The following is a 25,759-nucleotide window of genomic DNA, read 5'->3' as shown; positions in this document are numbered from 1 at the left end:
CAAACGTATCATTTGGGTGTTTTTCAATATATTTTTAATCTAAGCGCTAGAAAGTATGGAAAACACTCTATATGGAAAAAGAAAACACTACCCAACTTCGGGAAACGAAAAGATATTAACATAAAAGTGTATCATTATTGTTGTTTTTCTTTAAGCTTCTTTTTTACCAAAATCCTAAAATACATGAACAGCAGTCAATATCGAGAAACACAACATTACCAAAAAAGTTTATTATGAGATTTTTTTTCCCGATGTTAAATATTAAAGCTCCAAAATACATACAAAGTACCTTATATGAAGAAACAGAAGAATATTACCAAAAAACAAAAAAAATATTACCAAAAAACATGTACTCTTTTTAAGGTTGTCAGGTACCAAAACGCCAAACTGCATGCAAAAGAATCTGTATTGAAAAAGAAAAGAACTTTACCGAAAACTCTTATTTTTTTTACTCATTTTCTTACGTACGAAAACTCTAAAACGCATGCAAAACGTCTTTATTGACAAATAACGTGTGTTTTGAGTGTTTTTCAGCTTATTAGGTAGCAAAACGACAAAATGCATGCAAAACACCCTACTTTGTGTAATGAAAAATTACCTGAAACGCCCCATTTGAGTTTTTCTTTTTTTTTTTTTTTTTTGCATATTAGACACCAAAAGGGTAAAAATAATATATAACTTATATTACCGGAAAAGAAAAAAACCAACATTATCAAAAACGTGTCTTTTGAGTGTTTTGAGCTTATTACGTACCAAATCGCTAAAACGCTCAAAAACTAAATGGGAAAACAGAACATCATCACCAAAAACTGGTATTTTGAGTGTTTTTGAACTTGTTAGGTACTAAAACGCCAAAATGCATGCAAATTAAATGATATTGGGAAATGAAAAGATATTATTATTTTTGTGCTTGTTACTTAACAAAACACTAAAGTGCATGCAAAGAACCGTATTTGGGACAATCAAACAACATTATAAAAAACTTCTTTTGTGTGTTTTCTGCTTCTTATGTACCAAAACGTTACAACGCGTGGAAAACACCACTCATGGAAAAACAGAACAACATTAACAAAATCATGAGTTTTTTTTATTTTTTCCACAAAGTTAAGAAGCAAAACCCAAAAATGCATGCAAATCACCTTATTTGGGGTAAGAAAATAACATTACCAGAAACGTGCTTTTTATTATTATTATTATATAAGGCATCAAATGCTAAAAAAAAAAAAAATCGTGGAAAACACTCTATATGGAAAAATAAAAATGCTTGATTAAAAACGTGTCATTTGAGTGCTTCTTACGCACCAAACTGCTAAAACGCATCCAAAACACCGTTTATGGAGAAACAAAAACATCAGCAAAAAATATTTCTTTTGAGTGTTTTTGAGCTTGTTAGGTACCAAAACACCAAAATGCATGCAAATTACCAGATATTGGGAGAAGAAACGATTTTAACAGAAATGTTATGTCTTTTCAACTTCTTATGCAATAAAATGCTAAAATACATGAATAACACTCTATATGGAGAAACGGAGTAACATTATGAAAAACTTGTATTATGAGGGTTTTTCCACATATTAGATACTAAAACTCGAAAATGCATTCAAAGAACCATATATAAAGAAGCAGAACAACATTACCTATGTTGTAATGTACTATGTAATGTACGTGTACTATGAGTGTTTTTCCTCATGTTAGGTACGAAAACGCCAAAATACATACATGAAGAAACTCTACATGAAGAAAAAAATGAACAACATTAACCAAAAACGTGTATTAAAAGTTTTTTGAGCTTGTTAGGTACAAAAGCGCCAAAGTGCATGCAAAACATCCTTTATGGGAAAAGAAAAGAACATTACTAAAACTTGTCTATTGAGTGTTTTACGACTTCTTGCGTACCAAATCGCTATAACGCATGCAAAGCGCTTTTTTTTTTTATGGAGAAATAGAACATTACCAAAAATGTGTATTTTGAGTGTTATCTAGCTTTTTAGGTATTAAAACGCCAAAATGCACGTAAAACACTCTATTTGGGGTAACGAAATGACATTACAGGAAACCTGAGTATTTTCTAGCTTATTTTTACCAAAACGCTGAAGTCTATGCAAATCACCCTATTTGGGGAAAACAAACAACATTGTAAAAAACGTGTCGTTTGAGTGTTTTTCTTCTTACGTATCAAAACGCTAAAATGCATGCAAAACATCCTTTATGGAGAAACAGAACAAGATTATCAAACCTGTGTTATAAGTGTTTTACAGCTAGTTAGCAAAACTCCAAAATGCATGCAAAGCAACTTAAGGAAACGACACCACCAGAAACATGTTACATGCGTGTGTTTGAGCATATTAGGCAACAAACGATAAAGAGCATGGAAAACAATCTATATTTGAAAAGAAAACATTATGAAAAACGTCTTTTGAGTGTTTTTTTTTTTAAGTTTCTTACGTACCAAAACGCTAAATCGCGTCCAAAACACCTTTTATTGGAAAAAAAAAACAGCAAAAATGTCTTTTTTTTTCTTTTTCTTTTTAGCTTGTTAGTTAACAAACCGCCAAAAATGCAAGCAAAGGAACCGATATGGGGAAACGAAACGATATTAACAGAAACGTGTATTAGGAATTTTTTTCGGATTTTTAGGTGAGAAAAGGCTAAGACAAGTTTATGGCATTCTATATGGATAAGCAAAACAACATAAAAGAAAAAAAAACGTGTATATTGAATGTACTTAAAGGCCAAATTCCATGCACGACACATTTAATGGTAAAAGAAAACAACATTACCAAAAACGTGTCCTTTCAGTTTTTTTTTTCTTTTCTTTTTTTTTAAGGTTGTTTGGTACCAAATCACCGGTGTATGCAAAAATTCCCTTTATAGGAGAAGAAAACACAATACAAAAAAAAAGTATCTTTTTTTTGTTTTTTTTTTCAGCATATTACATATTAAAACGTTAAAACGCATGCAAAACGCCCTTCATGGAGAAATAGAACAGCATTGCCAAAAACGTGTGTTTTGAATTTTTTTTTTAAGATTGTTAGGTACTAAAACGCAAAAAATGCATGCAAAGCACTCTATTTAACGGTAATGAAACGATATAACAAGGAACGTGTCATCTGGGTGTTTTGAACATATTATGCTCCAAAAAAATAAAAAGCACGGAAAGCACGCGAAAACAAAACATCATTATAAAATATATATATATATATATATATATATATATATATATATATATATATATATATATATATATATATATATATATATATATATATATATATATATATATATATATATATATATATATATATATATATATATATATATATATGTATGTATTTTGAGTGTTTTCAGCTTCATATGTACCAAAACGTTAATGCACGTCTCGTTTCCTTTCCACATATAGTATGGTTTGGATGCACTGAAAATACATGTTTTTGGAAATGGTGTTCGGTTTTTCCACATAGGTATTCACACGTTTTAGCGTTTTGGTACCAAAGAAACTCAAAACATACATAATATACGTTTCTCATAAATTCCTTTCTTTTCTCCATATGGGGTGATTTTCAAACATTTTAGCGTGTTGGTACATAATGTGAAAAAAACACTCAAAAAGCACATTCCTGGTAATTTTATTATCTTTCATCCTTTTAAGCGTTTTGGTATCTAAAATGCTCTAAATCTCTCATAATACACGGTTCTTGTAATTTTTTTTTCGTTTCCTAATAGTACTTTCCATGCATTTTATTTTTTTTCTACGTAACAGGCTCAAAAACATTCAAAATACAATTTTTTTTCTGTTTCTCTGTCAAGCGTGTTTTGCATGTGTTTTAGGGTCTTAGTAGGTAAGTAGCTCAAAAACACTCAAAAGTTACATGGTTTCATTTCCTATATAGTGAGCTTTCGATGCTTTTTCGCGTTTTCGTGCCACGCATGGCTATAAACATTCAAAAGACATGTTACTGGAAATGTCGTTTCGTTGCCCAGTACATGGTGCTTCACATACATTTTAGCGTTTTAGTACATAACATTGTGAAAAAAAAAAAAAAAAAAAATTCAAAATACACTTTTTTGGTAATTTTGGTCTTTTTATTCATATAGAGTGCTATTCGTATTTAGGTACCTAAGAAGCTCTAAAACACTCAAATTACTCGTTTCGCGTAATATCTTTTCGGTTCATTATATAGGATACTTTGCATCCATTTTGACGTTTTTTCTATGTAACAAGCTCAAAAACTCTGAAGCACACGTTTTTTGATAAAGTTGTTCTGTTCCCCATAAAGGGTATTTTATATGTGTTTTAGCGTTTTGGTACATAACTAGCTCAAAAACACTCAAAATACACGTTTTTGGTTAAGTCGTTTTGTTTTCCATATTTGGTGCTTTGCATTCTTTTAGTCTTTTGGTGCTCAACACGTTCATAAACACTGAAAAGATACGTTCCTTTAACAATGTTAAAAACGCTTAAAAACATGTTTTTGATAATGTTGTTCTGTTTCTCCATGAAGAGTGCTATTCACAAGCATTAGCGTTTTAGTACCTAAGAAACTAAAAAAAAAAAAAAAAAAAAAAACAATGCACATTTCTCAAAATATACTTTCTTTTTTCCATATATGGTGCTTTGCAATCATTTTGGCGTTTTTTTTTAGATAACAAGCTAAAAAGACTCAAAATTCACGTTATTGTGTTTCTCCACAAATTTTGTATGCGTTTTAACGTTTTGGTACGTAAGAAACTCAAAAACACTCAAAAGACACTTTCTTTGTGATGTTTTTATTCCCATATAGGGTTTTTCCCCTGCTATCTGGCGGTTTGGTGCCTACCACTCAAAAACATTCAAAACACATCTTTTCTCGTAATGTCCTTTCGTTTCCGCACATAGGAGCCTTTGGTCCTATAATAATACACGTGTCTCGTAATGTCCTTTTGTTTCTCCATATAGAGTGCTTTCCATGCATTCTGGCGTTTTCGTAAGGAAAAGAAAAAAAAATTCTTTTTTTTTTGTAATGTTATTCTTTTCTCTATAAAGGGTGTTTTACATGTGTTTTAAGGATTTTGAAAATATTCAAAAGACACGTTTTTGGTGATGTTGTTTTGTATTCCCATATCCGGTGTTTTGAATGCTATTTAGCGTTTTGTTACTTAACACGCTGAAAATCACGCAAAAGACGTTTCTGGAATTATAGTTTAATTTCCCTATATAGGGAATTTTGCATCCATTTTGGCGTTTTGGTACCTAACACTGTACAGAATATTTTAATTACACGTTTTTAGTAATGTCATTTTTCTCCATAGAATGCTATTTATGCGTATTAGCGTTTTGGTACCTAAAAAGCTCTAAAACACTTATAATACACGTTTTTCGTAATGTCCTTTGGTTTCGCCATATAGGGTGCTATGCATGCATTTTTAGTGTTTCGTTACATAACATGGTGAAAAACACTCAAAAACCACGTTTTTGGTAATGTTATTATGTTTCTCCATTAAGAGTGCTATTCAGTTGATTTAATGTTTTGTACTTTAAGAAACTCAGACACTCATAATACACGTTTCTCGTAATTTCCTATCGTAATTTCGTAATTTCGTAATTGCCTTTCCTTTTCGTTTCCCCTTTGCATGTTTTTTGGTGTTTTTGTATGTAACAAGCTCAAAACACTCAAAATACACGTTTTTGGTGATGTTATTCTGTTCCTACATAAAAGGTGTTTTGGATGTGTTTTAGCATTTTGGAACGTAAGAAGCAAACGCTTAAAAGACACGTTTTTGGTGATGTTATGTTGTATTCTCATATAGGATACTTTCCATACTAATTAGGATGTGTTGAAAAAATACATGACATTTTTCTTGTCATGTCGTTTCATTTACCCCTGTAGAGGAATTTGCAAGCACTTTGGCATTTTATAACCTAACAATGTGAAAACACTCAAATTACACGTTTTTTTTTTTTTTTTTCGTAATTATGTACTGTTTCTCCAAACAGTGTGCTACTCATGCGTTTTAGCGTTTTCGAGCCTAAGAAGCGCAAAATCACTCATAATACACGTTTCTTGTAATTTCTTTTCGTTTCCCCATGTAGGATGCTTTTGCATGCATTTTGTCGTTTCGGTACCTGAGATGGTTAAATACACACACACACACACACACACACACACACACACACACACAAAAAAAAAAAAAAAAAAAAAAAATAATAATTCTCCATTAAGAGTGCTGTTCACGCTTTGTAGCGTTTTGGTACCTAAGAAACTCAAAAACAATCATAATACGTGTTTTTGTAATGTCATTTTACTTCATCATATAGGGTGCTTTGGATGCATTTTGGTCTTTTTGTACGTAAGAAGCTGAAAAACACTAGAAATAGCCATTTTTATTTTATTTTATTTTTTTTTTTATTTATGAAATACACGTTACTTTATGATGGTTGTTTTGCACGCATTTTAGCGTTTTGGTACATAAGGTCAAAAATACTCTATAGACGCGTTTTTGCTAGCTTTTTTTTTTATTTCCAAATATGGTGCCTTTTTAGTGATTTGGTTTCTAACACAAAAACAACAGATGAAACGTAATGTCGTTTCGTTTCATCATTAAGAGGGCTTTAGATGCATTTTGGTGTTTTTGTACCTAAGTGCGAAATACAGTCAAAATACTCTTTTTATGTAATGTTGTTCTGTTTGTCTATATAGACTACTACTGAGCCGTTTTAGCGTTTTGGTACTCATTATACACGTTTCTCGTAATGTCCTTTTGTTTCCTTATAAAGGATGCCTTGTATGCTTTTTTGGCGATTCGGAACCTAACAAAGTGGAAAACACCAAAAAACACGTTTTTTTTGCGTTTTGGTGTCTAAAAACTCAAAAAACACTCGTAATACACTTATCACTTATTGTCCATTCCTCTATTCATAGAGTGCTTTGCATGCATTTTGACGTGTTTTTTTTTTTTTTCTTAGTAAGAAGCTCAAAACAATGAAAATAAACGTTTTGAGCAATGTTATTCTGTTTCTCCAAAAAGGGTTTGTGTATGTGATTTAGCGTTTTTTTTTATGTAAAGTGTAAAAAAAGTTTAAAAATACAGGTTCTTGTAATGCTTTTTTCCCCAAATGGAGTAATTCCACTGCTTTTTTAGCGTTTTACTGTTAACGCACTGAAAATAAAAACACTTAAAAGACACGTTTTTGATAATGTCATTTTATTCACCATATAGCTGGTTTTCCATGCTTTTTTTGCGTTTTTGGTAGCTGAAAATGTGAAAAACACTCAAAATACACTTCTTTAGTAATGTGTTTCTCGCTTTAGAGTGATATTTATGCATTTTAGCTTTTTTATACCTAAAAATCTAAAAACTACAATGCACGTTTTTCGTAATGGCTTTACGTTTCCCCATATAAAGTATTTTTCATGAATTTTTACATTTTTCTATGTAACAAGCTCAAAAACACTCAAAATACATGTTTTTGCTAAAGTTATACTGTTTCTCCATAAAGGATTTTTTTTTATGTGTTTCAGCGTTTTGGTACGTAAGATCCCTCAAAACACTTAAGGGACGTTTTCTTTATAATATTGTTTTGGTTTCTCATATAGGGTGCTTTCCATGAACACTCATGAAACTCAAATGACACGTTCCCGGAAATTTCGTTTCCTTTGGGTGTTTTGCATGCATTTTGGCGTTTTGGTACCTAACAAAGTGAAATACACTCAAAATACACGTTTTTGGTAATGTTGCTCTGTTTCTCCATATAAAATGTTATTCACTCCTTTCAGTGTTTTTGGTACTTCCAAACGAAAAAAAAAAAAAAATAATAATATATATATATATATATATATATATATATATATATATATATATATATATATATATATATATATATATATATATATATATATATATATATATATATATATATATATATATATATATATATATATATATATATATATATATATATATATATATATATATATATATATATATATATATATATATATATATATATATATATATATATATATATATATATATATATATATATATATATATATATATATATATATATATATATATATATATATATATATATATATATATATATATATATATATATATATATATATATATATATACGTCTCTCGTAATGTCATTTTGTTTCCCCATATAGGATACTTTGCAAGCATTTTAGCGCTTTTTTTAAGAAATAACCCCAAAACACTTAAAATTCTTGTTTCTAGTTATGTTATTCTGTTTCAACATAAAGGATAATGCATAAAAAACCTCTTATATGTTGAAACGAAACGACATTACAAGAAAAGTTTCTTTTGAGTCATTTCTCTGTATTAGGCACTAAAACGCTAAAACGTATGGAAAGCAGCCTATGCGGGAATAGAAAAGAACATTACCAAAAACGTGTTTTTTTTTTTTTTTTTTAGTGTTTTCAGTTTCTTGCGTATCAAAACGCAAAAAAAAAAAAAAAAAAACATGCAAAACACCCTCTATGGAGAAACAGAACATTACCAAAAATAGGTATTTTGAGTGTTTTTTTTTTTTTTCTATCTTGTTACAAAAAACGCCAAAATGCATACAAAGAAATAAGGGGAAAGGATAAGAACATTACGAGACACGTGCATTTTTTTTGATAAAATATGGAAAAACAGAAAAACATTACCAAAAACGTTTATTTTCAGTGTATTTCACATTGTTTGGTAGCAAAACTTCACAATGCATGCTTCTTGCTTCTTCCCAGCTTTTCCCTATTCGGGGTCGCCGTTGTGAATGAGCCTTCTCCACGTATTTCTATTGTTTGCCATCTCTGGATTTATATTCTTCTCCCCAAGATCTCCGTTTATGCAGTCAATCCATCTTCTTTTGAGCCGTCCTCTTCTTCTAACTCCCTCCACCTCCATTTCCATGATCTCCCTTCTTACGTGGTCTTCGCCAACTCTTCTTCTCAAGTGTCCATACCACTTCAACCTTGACTCCTGGATCTTCTTGGAGACTTCAACTACTTTCACCGTTCCTCTTATGTACTTATTCCTAATTCGGTCTGTTCTGTTGACTCCCACCATCCATCTCAACATCTTCATCTCCGCTACATCCATCTTCCTCTCTTCAATCTTCTTCAAAGGTGCTGCTTCTAGCCCATACATCAAAGCAGGTCTAACGACTGCTTTGTGGACTTTGCCCTTCACTCTTACTAGTACCCTTCTATCGCATATCACACCCGAAACTTGCCGCCAATTGTTCCAGCCACACTGAATCCGAAAGTTCACTTCTTTTTCCATTTCCCCTGTCTCGTCTACCATCGATCCCAGGTACTTAAATGTTTTCACTCTCTTCAACTTTTCACCATTCAGTCTAATTGTGGCCTGTTGATCGCCCCTTGTATGCGTCGTAAAATATTCAGTTTTGGACCTACTAATCCTCATTCCTCTGCTTTCCAAAGCAACTCTCCATTCTTCTAATTTTCTTTCCAGCTGTCCTCTCCTTTCGGTCACTAAGACAATGTCATCAGCATATAATACACACCAGGGTGGTTCCTCTCTGACATTTTCCGTTATGACATCGAACACTATGTTGAATAATAGTGGGCTTAGTGCCGATCCTTGGTGTAAGCCGACTTTCACCTGAAAGCTATCCGTTGTGCCAACTGTACTCCGAACTCTAGTTGTAACATTCCTGTAGCATTCTTAGACAATTCTGACATACTTTTCTGGCACTCCTCTTTTTCTCAGGCCTCTCCATACTTCTTGCCGTGGGATCCTATCATACGCTTTCTCTAAGTCAATGAAAACCATATGTAGTACTTTCTGCTTTTCCCGATGTTTTTCCATATTCTGTCGAAGTGCGAAAATTCCGTCGACTGTCCCAAATCCCTTCATAAATCCTATCTGTTGCCGTCCGATACGCACCACTTGTCTCAGTCTACTGTCCAACACCCTTTCAAATACTTAAAGGGTATGAGACATTAGCTTTATCCCTCGATAGTTCTCACAGCTCTGGATGTCTCCCTTCTCCTTAAATATAGGTATCAGGGTACTTTCTCTCCACTTTTCTGGTATAACTTCCTTCTCCATTATTTTTCTGATCAGTTGGTGCAACATGTCCACTCCTTCTCCTTCCAAGACTTTCCACACTTCTACTGGTATTCCGTCGGGCCCTGTTGCTTTGCCATTTTTCATTTTCTTCAGTGCTCCTTCAACCTCTTGTCTTGTCACTTCTCCTACTAATTGTTCATTCGGTTCTCCATCATCTCTAATGAATCTCTCATTTTCTACATTTGGCAACTTCTCAAAATATTCTTTCCACCTTATTAGAATATCACTTTCCTTTTGTATCACAATCCCCCTTTCATCCTTGACCTGTCTAACATGCGTAATGTCCTTTGTGCTCTTGTTTCTCATCTTGGCCAACTTAAATACTCTCCGTTGACCTTCCTCGGTATCCAACTCTTCATAAAGGTTGTCATACCCATCCGACTTAGCAATTGCTACAGTTCTTTTCGCTTCCTTACTGCACAGTTTGTAATACTCCTTATCTATATCTAGCCTTGTTGTTTCCCATCTTTTCTTTGCCATCTTCTTTGCTTGTATTTTCTGCTGCACCTCTTCATTAAACCACCATGTCTCTTTATTTTCCCATATCTTGCCACTACTTTCACCGAGCACTTCTTTTCCAACTCTCAAGATGGTTTCACTCACTCTATTCCACCATCCGTTTACCTCTTCTATTTCCATGTCCAGATCACTTAGCAATCTATCTTTAAAGGTATGTTTAAGATCTTGGTCTTTCAGTTTGAACCACTTAATCCTTCTCTCCGTCGTTACTTTCCCTTTCTGTCTGCGTGTAACAGTTATGGAGAGGTCCATGACAACCAGACGGTGTTGTGCCGTCACATGGTCACCAGGTATGACCTTGCAATTTCTTATTTCCTTGATATTGTTCCGGCGATAGAGTAGGAAAACTTCACAATGCATGCAAAGCATCTTACATCGGAAAAGAAACGACATTTCCAGAAAAGTGTGTTTTGGGTGTTTATGAGAGTGCAAGGTACCAAAACACTAAAAAGCTTAGTAAACAACCTTTCGGGTTTTTTTTTTTAACTGAAACGCATGCAAAACACTCATTATGAAAAAAACAACAACAATAACTTTGCCAAAAACGTGTATTTTGAGTGTGTTTTAATTTGTTGCTTACAAAAACGCAAAAATGCATGGAAATTACCTTATATGGGGAAACGAAAAGAACATTACGAGAAACGACTATTATGAGCGTTTTTGAGCTTCTAAGGTACCAAAACGCCAAAATGCATAATTAGTACACTTTATTGAGAAACTGAACAACATTACCAAAAACGTGTTTTATTGAGCGTTTTTCACATTGTTAACTACCAAAACGCAAAAATGTATGCAAACCATCCAATATGAGGGAAGGAAACGAGAAGTCAATAAACGTGTTTTTGAGTATTTACGAATGTGCTAGACACCAAAACGCTGAAAAGCATGGAAATTACCGTATATGAAAAAAAAAAATCAAAACGCTAAAATGTATGCAAAAATCCCGTAATGGAGAAACCATATAACTTTAACAAAAACGTCTATTTTAAGTGTTTTTCATATGCTTAGGTGGAAAAAGTACTTCATATGGGGATACGAAGACATTAAGAGAAACGTATATTGTGAATGTTTTTGTGCTCCTTAGGTACTAAAACGCGAAAAAAAATTTAAAAGCTGTCTCAACGGAGAAAAAAAAAATACAAAAAAGTGTATTTCGAGTGTTTTTGACATTGTTAGGTAGAAAAACGCCAAAATGCATGCAAAAGAACCTATATGTGGAAAAAAATCCAGAAACATATCTTTTTAGTGCGTATGAGCGTGCTAAGCCCCAAAACACTAAAAAGCATCGAAAGCACACTAATGGGAAAAAACAGCATTAACAATTTTTTTGTGTGTGTTTCTGAGCTGCGCAAGTACCAAAACGCTAAAACGCTTACAATTTGAAAAAAAAAAAAAAAAATAAAATAAAAAAAAAAAAAAAAAAAATATATATATATATATATATATATATATATATATATATATATATATATATATATATATATATATATATATATATATATATATATATATATATATATATATATATATATATATATATATATATATATATATATATATATATATACATATATACGAGTATATATATATATATATATATATATATATATATATATATATATATATATATATACATATATATATATATATATATATATATATATATATATATATATATATATATATATATATATATATATATATATATATATATATATATATATATATATATATATATATATATATATATATATATATATATATATATATATATATATATATATATATATATATATATATATATATATATATATATATATATATATATATATATATATATATATATATATATATATATATATATATATATATATATATATATATATATATATATATATATATATATATATATATATATATATATATATATATATATATATATATAACCAAAAAAACGTGTATTTTGAGTTTTTTTTTCCATAATGTTAGGTACAAGCATGCCAAAATGTCTACAAAGTACTCTATATGGGGAAACGGAAGAACGAGAAACGTCTATTATGAGTACTTTTGAGCTTCTTGGGTACCAAAACGCTGAAAATCATGAATAGCAATCTATATGGGGAAAAAGAACAATATTACCAAAAACGTGCATTTTGTGTGTTAGCAGTTGATTGCTAACCACATTGTTAGCAAGCAAGCAAAGCACCCTTTACGGAGAAATAGAAAATCATTACCAAAAAACAAATTTTTTTTTTTGTATTTTTGAGCTTGTTAGGTAGAAAAACGCCGAAATGCATGCAAAGTACCATATATGGGGAAACAAAAAGACAATACGAGAAAAGTGTATTATGTGTGAAAACGAAAACTCATTACGAGAAACTTTTTTTTTTTTTTTAGTTTCTTAGGTACCAAAACACGAAAACGCGTTAATATAATTCTATATGCTGAAACAGAACAGCAGCAAAAACGGCAGCAAAACGGTAAAAAGTATGGAAAATTTCCTATATGGGAATAGAAAACATTACCAAAAACATGTCTTTTGTTTTCAGCTTCTTACGTATCAAAACGCTAAAGCGAAAGAAAAGACTCATTGGAGAAATAGAATAACATTCCCGAAAATAAGTATTTTGAGTTTTTGAGCTTGTTACGTACAAAAATTTAAAAAAAAATGCATGCAAAGTATTCTACGAGTATATTGTTTTTGGTAAAGCTGTTTGCTTTTCCAATATAATGTGTTTTGCATGCACTTACAAGTTTAAAAACACTCTTTTTACATGGTTTGGTTGTTCTTTTTTTTTCATACTGGATGATTTGTTTTCATTTTGGCTTTTTAGTACCTAACAATGGGGAAAACACTTATAATACACGCTTTTCGTAATGCCATTCTGTTTCATCATATAGAGTGCCATTCACTCTATATGATGAAACTAGGGTTTTGGTCCCTTAGCTGAAAAACACTAATACGATTAATACACCTTTCTGTTAATACCTTTCGTCTCCCAATATCGGGTAATTTAGATCCATTTTGCGTTTTGGTAATTAACAAGCTCAAAAATACTTAAAACCCATTTTTGCTAATGTTCTGTTTCTCCATAAAGGGATTTTTTGTATGTATCTTATCGTTTTGGTACATAAGAAGTTGAAAAACACTCAAAAGACACGTTTTTTTTGGTAATGTTGTTTGCTTTTTCCCATATAGGGGTCTTTGCATACACTTTAGCGTTTTAGTAAATAACAAGCTCGAAAACATTCATAACACACATTTTTGTTGATGTTGTTCAGTTTTTTCATATAAGGTGCTTTGTATGTATTTTAGCGTTTTGGTACCTAACATGAGGAAAAGGAATAATAATTCACGTTTTTTTTCATAATGTTGTTCTGTTTCTCCTTATAGTGTGCTATTCATGTGTTTTACCGTTTTCGTACATAAGAAGCTAAAAAAGAAAATCTTATAATTCACGTTTCTGTTAATATCGTTTCGTTTCCCTATGTCGGGTGATTTGCATACATTTTCGTGTTTTGGTACCTATGAATCTCAAAAACACTCAAGGCACATGTTTTTTGGTAATGTCCATAAAGGGTGTTTTCCACGGGTTTTACCGTTTTGGTACCTAAGAAGCTCAAAAGAAGTAAAAAACACTCAAAATGCACGTTTTTGATAATGTTTTGTTTTCATATTTTTTCCATATAGTGTTTTCCATGCTTTTTAGCGTCTTCGTGCTTAATATGATGAAAACACTCAAATGACACGTTTCTGGTAATGACGTTTCTTTAACCCATTTTGGCGTTTTGGTATCTAACAAGCTGGAAAACACACACGTTTTTGGTAATGTTGTTGTGTTGCTTCGTAAAGGACGTTTATATACATTATAGCGTTTTGGTACCTAAGAAGCTGAAAAAAAAACACTCAAAAGATGTTTGCTTTTCCCATATAGGGTGTTTTACACACACTTTGGCGATTTGGTACCTAAGAAGCTCAAAAACACCCAAAGGACACGTTTTTGGCAATGTCGTTTTATTTTCCCATATAAGGTGACTTATATGCATTTTGGCGTTTTGGTACCTAACAAGTTAAAAACATTAAAAATACACGTTTTTGGTAATGTTGTTCTGTTTATTCACATAGAGTGTTATTCACGTATTTTAGCGTTCTTTTACCTAGAAAGCTGGGAAAAAAACTCATAATACACGTTTCTGTTAATATCGTTTCGTTTCCCTATATTGTGTACTTTGCAAGTATCTTGTGGTTTTGGAAAACACTCAAATCACGCGTTTTTGGTAATGTTTTCCCATAAAGGATGTTTGCATAATGTTTTGTTTTTCACAGAGTTTTTTTTCCAGGTTTTTTTTATTGTTTAGTTGCCTAATACGCAAAAAAAAAAAAAAAACACTAATATGACACGTTTCTTGTAATGTCGTTTCGTACACACCAAGGGTGCTTTGCAGGCATTTTGGCTTTTGGTACCTCACAAGCGGGAAAACGCTGAAAACACGTTTTTGATAATTTTGTTGTTTCTCTATAAATGGTGTTTTACATATGTTTTAGCGTTTTGATATGTAAGAAGCTGAAAAACTCAAAAGACACGTTTTTGGTAATATTCTTTTTTTTTCCATATAATGTGTTTTACATGCATTTTTGGTTTTTAGCAACTTACAATCTCAAAAATTTTCATAATGCACTTTTTGGTAGTGTTGTTCTGCTTTTTTCATATGCATTTTCGCGTTTTGGTACCTAACATGTGGAAAAACACTTATAATACACGTTTTTTTTTTTTTTTTGGTAATGTTGTTCTGTTTCTTTATATAGGGTACTTTATATGCATTTTGGAGTTTTAGTATCTATCTTGAGGAAAAACACTCATAATACACGTTTTTTGTAATGTTGTTTTGTTTCTCCATATAGAGTGCTATACACGTGTTTTAACTCTTTGGTACATAAGAAGTTGAAAACACTCATATAGTTTTCTGTTAATATCATTTCGTTTCCCAAAATAAAGTAATTTGCATAGCATAACAATCTTAAAACCACTCAAAATGCCCTTTTTTGTTAGTTTAGTTTCTCCATAAAGGACGTTCTGCACACATTTTTAGTGTTTGGTAGGTAAGAAGCTCAAAAACATTTAAAAAAAACACGTTTTTGATAATGTTGTTTTCCCATATAGAGTGTTTTCATGTTTTTTAGCGTTTTAGTGCCTATATCCTTAGAAATATAAATATGACATGTTTCTGGGATTGTCGTTTCGTTATCCGAAATAGGTTGTTTTATATGCATTTTGGAAATTTCGTGTCTAAGAAGCTGGAAAACACTCAATTGTACGAGGGTTGTAGGATCCGGACATGATTTTTTTTTTCTCTCATTTCTGCATTTTTTTCGTTTTTTTTTTTTTTTTTTTTTTTTATATATGCAACGTTTTGATAAAAAAATTCCCCTTATGTAATGAGGTCTTCCATCATTAAATTCCACGGTTTAACACAACGCGAGACATTTCTGATTTTATTTTTTTTTTTCACTTTTTTCTTATATTTTTCTGATATATCCGTTTTCTTCAGTAACATCAAAAAAAAAGATTCTCTCAGCATACAACATTAGAGAACATAAAATTTTATGTCTTACTATATCTCTTGCGAAAAGTAAAAAAATTACTATTTCTTTCGTAAATCTAGCATATAATCAATGTATCAGCATCAAATATCTTTTCCATTAATATTTTATTTATTTCAAGCAGTGAAAACTTTCTTTTTTACTTAGAAATATGGCGAAATAAAAAAAAAAATTCTATCCCTCCCTTCCACCTTCATCCCCCGGGTAATTAAGCATGAAATCATGAATCGCTTTAGTCCTATGTAGAAAACCAGTTGGAGTAATTAAATGAGACTATGTGTGCTTTTTCAACATATCCAGATGTATATATCATGTAAATTTCAATTCCCTAGCTGCAATAGGTAAATTATAGTAACCCCTTAAACTTAATGACATGGTATCTCAAACCGGCGGATTTTGGCATATAAAGATTATCTCCTTCGTTGTTATTCTTGATACACATATATGGGCTATTGCAGCTTATGAAACTATGAGAGGCGAAGAAAGTCTGTTATCGAAATTTTTTTTTTTTTTTAGTTGATTTTAATTTTGGACAAATATTTGAATGTCAAAATTTTTCTTACTTTTTCGTCGAACAAAAAAAAAATCTTTTATCATTGTACAAAAAAAAAGATAGCAGACATTGTTTTCCTATCCTTTCTGATTAAAATGCTTTTTGAATTAAAGAAATTGGTCAATAAATAAGGATGGAGATACGAGTTGAACATACGGAATTTAATATGCGAATAGCGACCAAAACACAAATTTTTGAGAATGTTGTTCTGTTTCTCAATAAAAAGTGTTTTTGAATGCATTTTAGCGTTATGCTACGTAAGAAGCTGATAACCACTCAAAAGTCACGTTTTGGCAGGTTTTTTTTTCACATTTAAGTTGCCTTATATAAACTTTGGCGTTTTGGTACCTAACAAGTTAAAAACACTCAATATACACGCTTTTTTTTTGTAATGTTCTGTTTCTCCATATAAAATGCTATACAGTTGTTTTAGCGTTTTATTACCTATGTAGATGAAAAACACTATTAATACACGTTTCTGTTAGTATCGTTTCGTTTCCACATATCGGTTCCTTTGAATTCATTTTGTCGTTTTGGTACCTAACGAGGTCAAAAACACACATAACACTTTTTTGGTAATATTGTTCTGTTTCTCCATAAAAGGTGTGTTGAACGCGTTTTAGCATTTTGGTTCATAAGCTCAAAGAATTTCAAAGGACACGTTTTTTTTTATAATATTGTTTTGTTTTCTCATATGGAGTGTTTTCTATGCTTTTTAGCGTCTTGATGACTGATGCGCTGAAACACACCCAAATGATACTTTGTTGGTGATGTTGTTTCGTCACTATGTATGCATTTTGGCGTTCTGGTATGTAACAATCTCAAAACAGTCAATATACACGTTTTTGGAAATGTTGTTCTGTTTATCTATAAAGGATGTTTGTATGCGTTTCAACGTTTTGGTAAATAAGCTAAAAAAAAACGCTCAAAAGACACGTTTTTGGTAATGTTGTTTATTTTTCAAATATAGGGTACTTTGCATGCACTTTAGCGTTTTGGTACCTTATAAGTTCAAAAAGAATCATAATACACGTTTTTTGGCAATGTTGTTATGTTTCGCCATATAGAGTGCCTTTCACTTGTTTTATCGTTTTGGTGCAAAAGAAGCTGAAAAACAATCATAATACACTTTTTTTTTTGTTAATATCGTTTCGTCTTTTTGGTACCTAGCCAGCTAAAAATAAAACACTCAAAACTCCTGTTTTTGGTAATGTTCTGTTTCTTTATGAAGAGTGTTTTGCACGCGTTTTAGCGTTTTGGTAAGTAAAAGCTCAAAAAACACCCGAAGGCTTTTGATAATGTTGTTTTGTTTCCCCATATAGAGTGTTTTCCACGCTTTTTAGCGTTTTGGTGCCTAATATGCTTAAAAACACCCAAATGACAAGTTTTTGGTAATGTCATTCCGATATCACAGAGAAGGTGCTTTGCATACATTTTGACGTTTTGGTACCTAAAAACCTGAAAAACACTCAAAAATACACGTTTTTAGTATTGTTGTTCTATTTCTCCATAAAGGTGTTTTCCATGTGTGTAAAAAAATAAAGAAACACAAACACGTAATGTTGTTTGCTTTTCCCATATAGAGTTTTTTGCATGCACTTTAGTGTTTTGGTAAATAACAAGCCCAAAAACACTCATAATGCACATTTTTGGTAATGACGTTCTTTTTCGTCATATAGGGTGCTTCGTGTGCATTTTGATGTTTGGTATCTAATATGAGGATAAGGAATCATAATACACGATTTATATTATGTTTTGTTTCTCCATATAGTGTGGTATTCACGTGTTTTAGAGCATTAGTACATGAGAAGCTAAGAAAGGCTCATAGTTCACCTTTCTGTTAATATCGTTTCGGTTTCTTATATCAGGTTTACCTAACAAGCTGAAAAACACACAGAACTTTTGGTAAAGCTGTTCTGTTTCTCCATTTCCACGCGTTTTATCATTTTGGTAAGTAAGAAGCTCAAAAACACTGAAAAAACACGTTTTTTATAATGTTTTGTTTTCTTATACAGAGTGTTTTTCCATGAATTTTAGCGTTTTGGTACCTGATACGCTCAAAAAACACCTAAATGACACGTTTCTGGTATGTCGTTTCGTTACCCATATGCTTAGCATATATTTTGCCGTTTTGGTACCTAATAAGCTCAAATTTTTTTCTCCATAAAATTTTTCTCCATAAAAGGTGTTTTGTATGCGCTTTAAAGTTTTGGTACGTTAGAAGCTGGCACCTAACAAGCTCAAAAACACTGAAAAGAAAGGTTTTTGTTAATGGCGTTTTCTTTTCCATTATAAAGTGCCTTGTATGCACTTTGGCGTTTTGGAAACAAATTAGAAAAAAAAAAAACTTAATACACACGTTTTTGGTAATGTTTTGTTTCTACAAATATAATGCTTTTCACGTGTTTTAGTGTTCTGTTACGTAAGAAGCTGAAAAACACTCATGATGCAGGTTTCTTTTTACTATCGTTTTGTTTCCCTATATTGGGTGGTTTGCACTAGGTCGTTTGTTATTTAAAAAGCAAGAAAACGCTCAATTCACAAGTTTGGGGTAATGTTTCCCATAAAGGGTGTTTTGCTCTCGATTTAGCGTTCTTGTACGTAATAAACTGAAAAACACTCAAAAGACACGTTTCTGGTAATGTTGTTTTCCCTTATAGAGTATTTTCCATGCTTTTTAGCATTTTGGTGCCTAACAAATTAAAAACACTTACAATACCGTTCTTGGTAATCTTGTTCTATTTCTTCATATAACGTGATTTGTATGCATTTTGGCGTTCGGTACTTAACATTGGGAAAAACACTTATAATACACATTTTTGTTAATGTTCTCTTTCTCCATAAAGAGATATTGAAGTTTTTTTTTTTTTGCTTTTTTGTTATCTATTAAGTTTAAAAGCGATCATAATAGACATTTCTGTTAGAATAGTATCCTTTTTCTATATTTGGTACTTTACATGCTATTTTGGCGCTTTGTTATTTAACAAGCTCAGAAACACTAAAAACAAGTTTCTGCTAATGTTGTTATGTTTCTCCATTATGTGTTATTTGGACACTGTTTAGTGTTTTGGTACGTAAGAGGATCAAAAACATTCAAAAAACAAGTTTTTATTTTTTTTTTATTAGTTGTTTTCCATTTTTTTTTTTTTTTTAGCGTTTGATGACAAATACGCTCAAAAATACCTAAATGACAAGTTTTTGATAATGTCGTTTTAATTACCTATATAGGGTGCTTTGCATGCATATTGGCGTTTTCGTACCTTACAAGCTCAAAAATCTCAAAAAAAAAAAAATGTCTTTTGACAATGTTGTTATGTTTCTCTATGAAGGATGTTTTGCATGAGTTTTAGCGTTTTGGTACGTAAGATGCTGAAAAACACTTAAAAGACACGTTTTTGGTAATGTTATTTACCTTTTTCGTATAGGGTGCTTGCATGCACTTAAGAGTTCTGGTACCTTACAAGCACAAAAACACTCATAATATACGTTTCTGGTAATGTTGTTCTTTTCTGCATAGACGGTGCTTTGTATGAATTTTGGTGTTTTGGTACCTAATGTGGGAAAAACACTCATAATACATGGCAATATTGTTATGTTTCTCCATATGTGCTATTCACGTCTTTTAGCGTTTTGATACATAAGAAACTGAAAACTTCTCATAATACACTTTTTTGTTAGTATTCATTCATTTCCAAATATCAGGTAATTAACATGTATTTTGGCGTTTTGGTACCTAACAAGCTGAAAAACACTCGAAATATCTGTTTTTGGTAATGTTGTTCTGTTTCTCCGTAAATGGTGTTTTCCACGCGTATTAGCGTTTTGGTACGTATAAAGCTCAAAAATACTCAGAAGACACGTTTTTAATAATGATGTTTTGTTTTCCCTTACAGAGTGTTTTTCATGCTTGTTTAGCGTTTTGGTGCCTAATATGCTCAAAAACACTCAAAAGACAAGTTTGTCGTAATGTTTTGTTACACCAAATAAGGTGCTGTGCGTGCATTTTGGCGTTTTGGTTCGTTTTTGGTAATGCTTTATTATTTTAGCTTATAGGGATCTTTGTATGCATTTTATCGATTTGGTACCAACAAGCTCAAAAATACTGAAAAGATACGTGTTTGGTAATGTTGTTTTCTCTTCATATATAAGGTGGCTTGCATGCAATTTTGGGTTTTGGTACCTAACAAGCTAAAAGACATTTAATATACATGTTTTTTTTTGTTTTGTTCTGTTTATCCATATAGAGTGCTCTATAAAATTGTTTTAGTGTTTTGTTACCAAAAAGCTAAAAAAATAATCATAATGTACGTTTCTGTTAATACTGTTTCGTTTCCACATATCGCGTACTTTGCATGTAATTCTGCGTTTTCTTACCTAACAATACTCAATACATACGTTTTTGCTAATGTTATTTTTTTTTTTTTTCACCATAAAGAGTTTGTTAATCGTGGTACTTAAGAAACTCAAAAACTCTCAAAAGACACGCTTTTGGTAATGTTTTGTTTTCCCATACAGAGTGTTTTCCATGTCTTTAAAGTTTTTCTTTTGCCAGATACAATAAAATAAACACCTAAATGACACGTACCTGGTAATATCGTTTTGTCACGACAAATAGGTTGTTTTCCATGCATCTTGGCGTTGTGTAACAAACAAGCTGGAAAACAGTTAAAACACAAGTTTTCCGTAATGTTATTCTGTTTCTCCATAAGGGGTGTTTTAGCTTTTTGTTACCTAAGACGCTGAAAGACACTCAAAAGACACGCTTTTGGTAATGTTATTTTCCATATACGATGCTTTGCATGCAGTTTGACGTTTCAGTACCTAACAATCTCAAATACACTCATAATACACTTTTTTGGTGATGTTCTGTTTCTTCATATAGGTTGCTTGGTATACATTTAGGCGTTTTCGTAACTAACTTGAGGAAAAACACTCATAATGCACGTTTTTTTTATAATGTTCTGTTTCTTCCTATACAGTGCCATTCACGTGTTTTAGCATTTTGATATAAATGAAGCTGAAAAATCCTCATAATACACGTTTCTCTTAATATGGTTATTTGCATATATTTTGGAGTTTTCGTACCTAACAAACTTTAAAAAAAAACACTCAAAACATTAGTATTTGGTAAAGTTGTCCTGCTTCTCCATAAATGGTCTTTTGCAATTATTTTAGCGTTTTGGTGCGTAAGAAGCTCCAAAACATTCAAAAGACACGTTTTTTATTATGTTCTTTACCTTTCCCATATAAGGAGTTTTGCATGTACTTTTACGTTCTGGTACCTAACAAGCTCAAAAACACCACGCTTTTGTTAACTTTCTTTCATGTAGGGTGCTTTGTATGCATTTTGGCGTTTTGGTACCTAACGTGGGTAATGTTCTGTTTCTCCACATAGAGTACTATTCACTCCTTTTAGCGTTTTGGTACATAAGCTGAAAAACACTCACAATCAACATTTATGTTAATATCGTTTCTTTTCCCCATGTCGGGTACTTTGCATGCTTTTTTATTCAATTTATTCCAAAAAAGCTCAAAATAACTCAAAAGACACCTTTTTACTGATGTATTTCTGTTTCTCCATAAAATGTCTTTTTTAACGCGTTTTATCGTTTTGGTATTTAAGAAGCTCAAAACACTGAAAATACACGTCTTTGATGATGGTGTTTTGTTTTTCTTTATAAAATGTTTTCCGAACTTTTTAGCGTTTAGTGCCTAATACGCTCAAAAACACCTATATGACACGCTTCTGGTAATGTCGTCTCGTTACCCCATATAGGGTGGTTTCCATAAATTTCGGCGTTTTGGTACCTAATAAGATAGAAAAATTCTCAAAACACACGTTTTTTTGGTAATGTTGGTATTTTTCTCCATAAAAGATATATATATATATATATATATATATATATATATATATATATATATATATATATATATATATATATATATATATATATATATATATATATATATATATATATATATATATATATATATATATATATATATATATATATATATATATATATATATATATACATATATATATATATATATATATATAAACATCACGAAAAACATGTTTTCAAGTGTTTTTGAACTTGCTACATACGAAAACGCTCATTATCATGCAAAACACACACACACACACACAAAACAAAATAACATCACCAAAAATGTGTATTTTCATGTGTTTTTAGCATTGTTTAGCAGTAAAACGGCGAAATACACCATATATGAGGTAAGGAAACGAGATTTAAAACAATCGTGTCTTTTGGGTGTTTTTGAGCGTGATATCAGAACGCTAAAAAGTATGTTTTAGGGTTTTGGTGCCTAACACTCTCAGAAACACTGAAAAAACACGTTTCTGGTGATGTCGATTTTTTTCCCTTAAATGGGAGGCTTTGCATGCATTTTGGCTTTTTCGTACCTAGCAATGTTTTCCTTTGAGTGTTTTTCATGCGTTTAATACTTTTGATACCTAAGAAGCTCAAAAAACACTCATAATAAACGTTTCTCGTAATTTTTTTTTGATTCCCCGTAAAGGGTATTTTCCATACATACTGGAGATGTTATACGTAACAATCTCATAAACACTCAAAAATTTATTTTTGGTAATGTTATTCGATTTCTTCATAAAGGGTGCTTTGCATGCATTTATGCGTTTTGGTATGTTCTCTAAAACACTGAAAAGAAAATTTTTTTATATTTTTTTTGATTTTCCAAATAGACTGCTATCCATGCGTTTTAGCGTTTTGGTTCATATCACACTCAAAAACACTTAAAAGACACGTTTTTTAAAGTGTTTCTTTTCCCCATATAGGGTGCTTTGCATGCATTTTGGGTTTTTGTTACCTAACAATGTGAAATACACCCAAACTCCTCGTTTTTGGTAATGTTCTGTTTCTCTATGTAGAGTTCCATCCTCGAGATTTTGCGTTTTGGTAATGTTATTTTATTTCTCTATAAATTTTGTTTTGCATGCGATTTTGCGTTTTGGTACGTTAGTAGCTCAAAAACAGTGAAAGGAGTGTTGTAGGGTCGCTAATCCCTTGTCAAATTATCTATGTTCAGCTCATATATCCTCCCTTATTAATTGACCAACGTCTTTAATTCAGAATTTATTTTAATCAGGAAGGATAAGAGAACAAAGTCTTTTATCGTTTTTTCCTTGTATAATAATTAAAAAAAAAAATCGATTAAAAGTAAAAAAAAAAAAAAATGTTATTCAAATGTTTCAAAAATGGAATTCAATTCCAAAAACAAAAAAATCGATAGCAGACTTTGTTCGGATCTCATAATTTTATGAGATGCAGTAGCCCATATATGTTTACCAGGAATTATAACAGAGAAGAAAAATTTTATATCGAAAAATCTGCCATATTGAGATATAAAGTCACCAATATTAAGGGGACACTAAAATATACTTATTATAGCTAGGGACATTCACATGATATATACAACAGAATATAATGAAAATGTAGCTTTAATTTCATTTAGTTACTCATATTGGTTTTGTACATAGGCCTAAAACGATTCATGATTTCAAGCTTAATTACCTGGGGTTGGATGGGAAAAGGGGATTTTTTTTTTTTATATTTCGTTTTATTTCTAAGTGAAAACCAGTGTTTCACTGTTTATAATAAATAAAATATTAATGCAAAAAGAAATCTGATGCAGATACATTGATTATTTGCTGGAAATCTGAAAAAAAAGTAAATATATCATAATTTTTCGTATATAAATCTAAGAAATATAATTAGCCCTAAAAATGTCTCGTTTTCTAATGTGCTCAGAGAAAAAAATAAGAGCTTTTCATAGGAAACCAAAAAGAAAACAGGTATATCAGAACAATATGGGAAAAAAAGAGAAAAGAAAAACTTATCATACGTCTCGTAGCTGGAGAAATTCATACGTCTTAGTGCTTTGATACATAAGAAGCTCAAAAGCACCCATAACAAACTTTACTCGCAATGTTCTTTCGTTAACCCATATAGGGAACTTTGCATGCATTTTGGCTTTTTCCTATCTATGTAAGAAGGTGAAAAACACTCAAAGTACACGTTTTTGGTAATGTTATGATGTATTCCCCTAAGAAGAGTGTTTTGCATGCATTTTAGTAAGTAGCTAAAAACATTGAAAAGAGAAGTTTTTTTTTTTTTTTCATATGGCGTTCTTTCCATGCTTTTTAACGTTTTAGTACCTAGCACATAGATAAATACTAAAAAGACACGTTTCTGGAAATCTCAATTCCTTTCCCCACACAGACACAGAAAACACATGTCTCTGGTAATGTAGCTTCCCTATTTTAAGAGGGTTTGCATGCATTTTGGCGTTTTTTTAACTCAGTAATGTGAAAAACACTCAAAACACACGATTTTGTTAATGTTGTTATGTTTCTTGATATCAAGTACTATTTATATATTTTAGAATTTTAGTATGTTAGAAGCTCAAAAACTTTTATAATTCACGTTTCTCGTAATGTTTTTTCGTTTCCCATACTTAGCATGCATTTTGGTGTTTTTCTATGGTTTTTGGTGTGTAAACTTATACTGTTTCTCCATTATTTTTTTTTCCATGCGTTTAAGCGTTTTGTTATGCAAGTAGCTGAAAACACTAAAAAGAGACATAATTGGTAATATTGTTTTCCTGTCTCATATAGAGTTCCTTTCATGCTTCTTCATACTTTTCTAGAAATCATGTTTCATTTACCCATATAGGGTGCTTTGTGTGCAGTTTTGCGTTTTTTACTTAACTTTGTGAAACACACACACACACAAAAAAAAAAAAAAAAAAAAACACGTTTTTGGTAATGTTTTGTTTCTCCGTACAAAGTGCTATTGAAGCGTTTTCGCATTTTGGTAACTAGAAAGCTCAAAAGCACTCATTATTCACTATCGTCATAATGTTTTTTTTTCTTTTCCTTATATATTTTCTTCACATTGTGGAGTTTTTGCACGTAACAAGCTAAAAAACTCTTCTTGTTATTGGTAATATTATTCTGTT

At 31.1% G+C, this 25,759-nt stretch overlaps 2 protein-coding genes across 2 annotated transcripts; both read right to left on the bottom strand.

The window, feature by feature from the left end:
* Positions 1–8,738: 8,738 nt before the first annotated feature.
* Positions 8,739–9,290, bottom strand: LOC135091544 (uncharacterized). Its single transcript, XM_063989284.1, has one exon. It carries the CDS (start codon positions 9,288–9,290, stop codon positions 8,739–8,741), a length of 552 nt encoding a protein of 183 aa, XP_063845354.1.
* A 645-nt stretch (positions 9,291–9,935) lies between these two features.
* On the bottom strand, positions 9,936–10,853 carry LOC135091543 (uncharacterized). Its single transcript, XM_063989283.1, has one exon. The coding sequence runs from the start codon at positions 10,851–10,853 to the stop codon at positions 9,936–9,938; it is 918 nt and encodes a 305-aa protein (XP_063845353.1).
* Between the last annotated feature and the right edge of the window lie 14,906 nt (positions 10,854–25,759).

The sequence above is a fragment of the Scylla paramamosain genome, chromosome 37, assembly GCF_035594125.1.
Source record: "Scylla paramamosain isolate STU-SP2022 chromosome 37, ASM3559412v1, whole genome shotgun sequence".
NCBI lineage: Eukaryota > Metazoa > Arthropoda > Malacostraca > Decapoda > Portunidae > Scylla > Scylla paramamosain.
This window is presented reverse-complemented; position numbering and strand designations above follow the sequence as displayed.

Coding starts and splice junctions, on each gene's coding strand:
- LOC135091544 (XM_063989284.1), bottom strand. CDS start 9,290: ATGGTAGACGAGACAGGGGAAATGGAAAAAGAAGTGAACTTTCGGATT.
- LOC135091543 (XM_063989283.1), bottom strand. CDS start 10,853: ATGGACCTCTCCATAACTGTTACACGCAGACAGAAAGGGAAAGTAACG.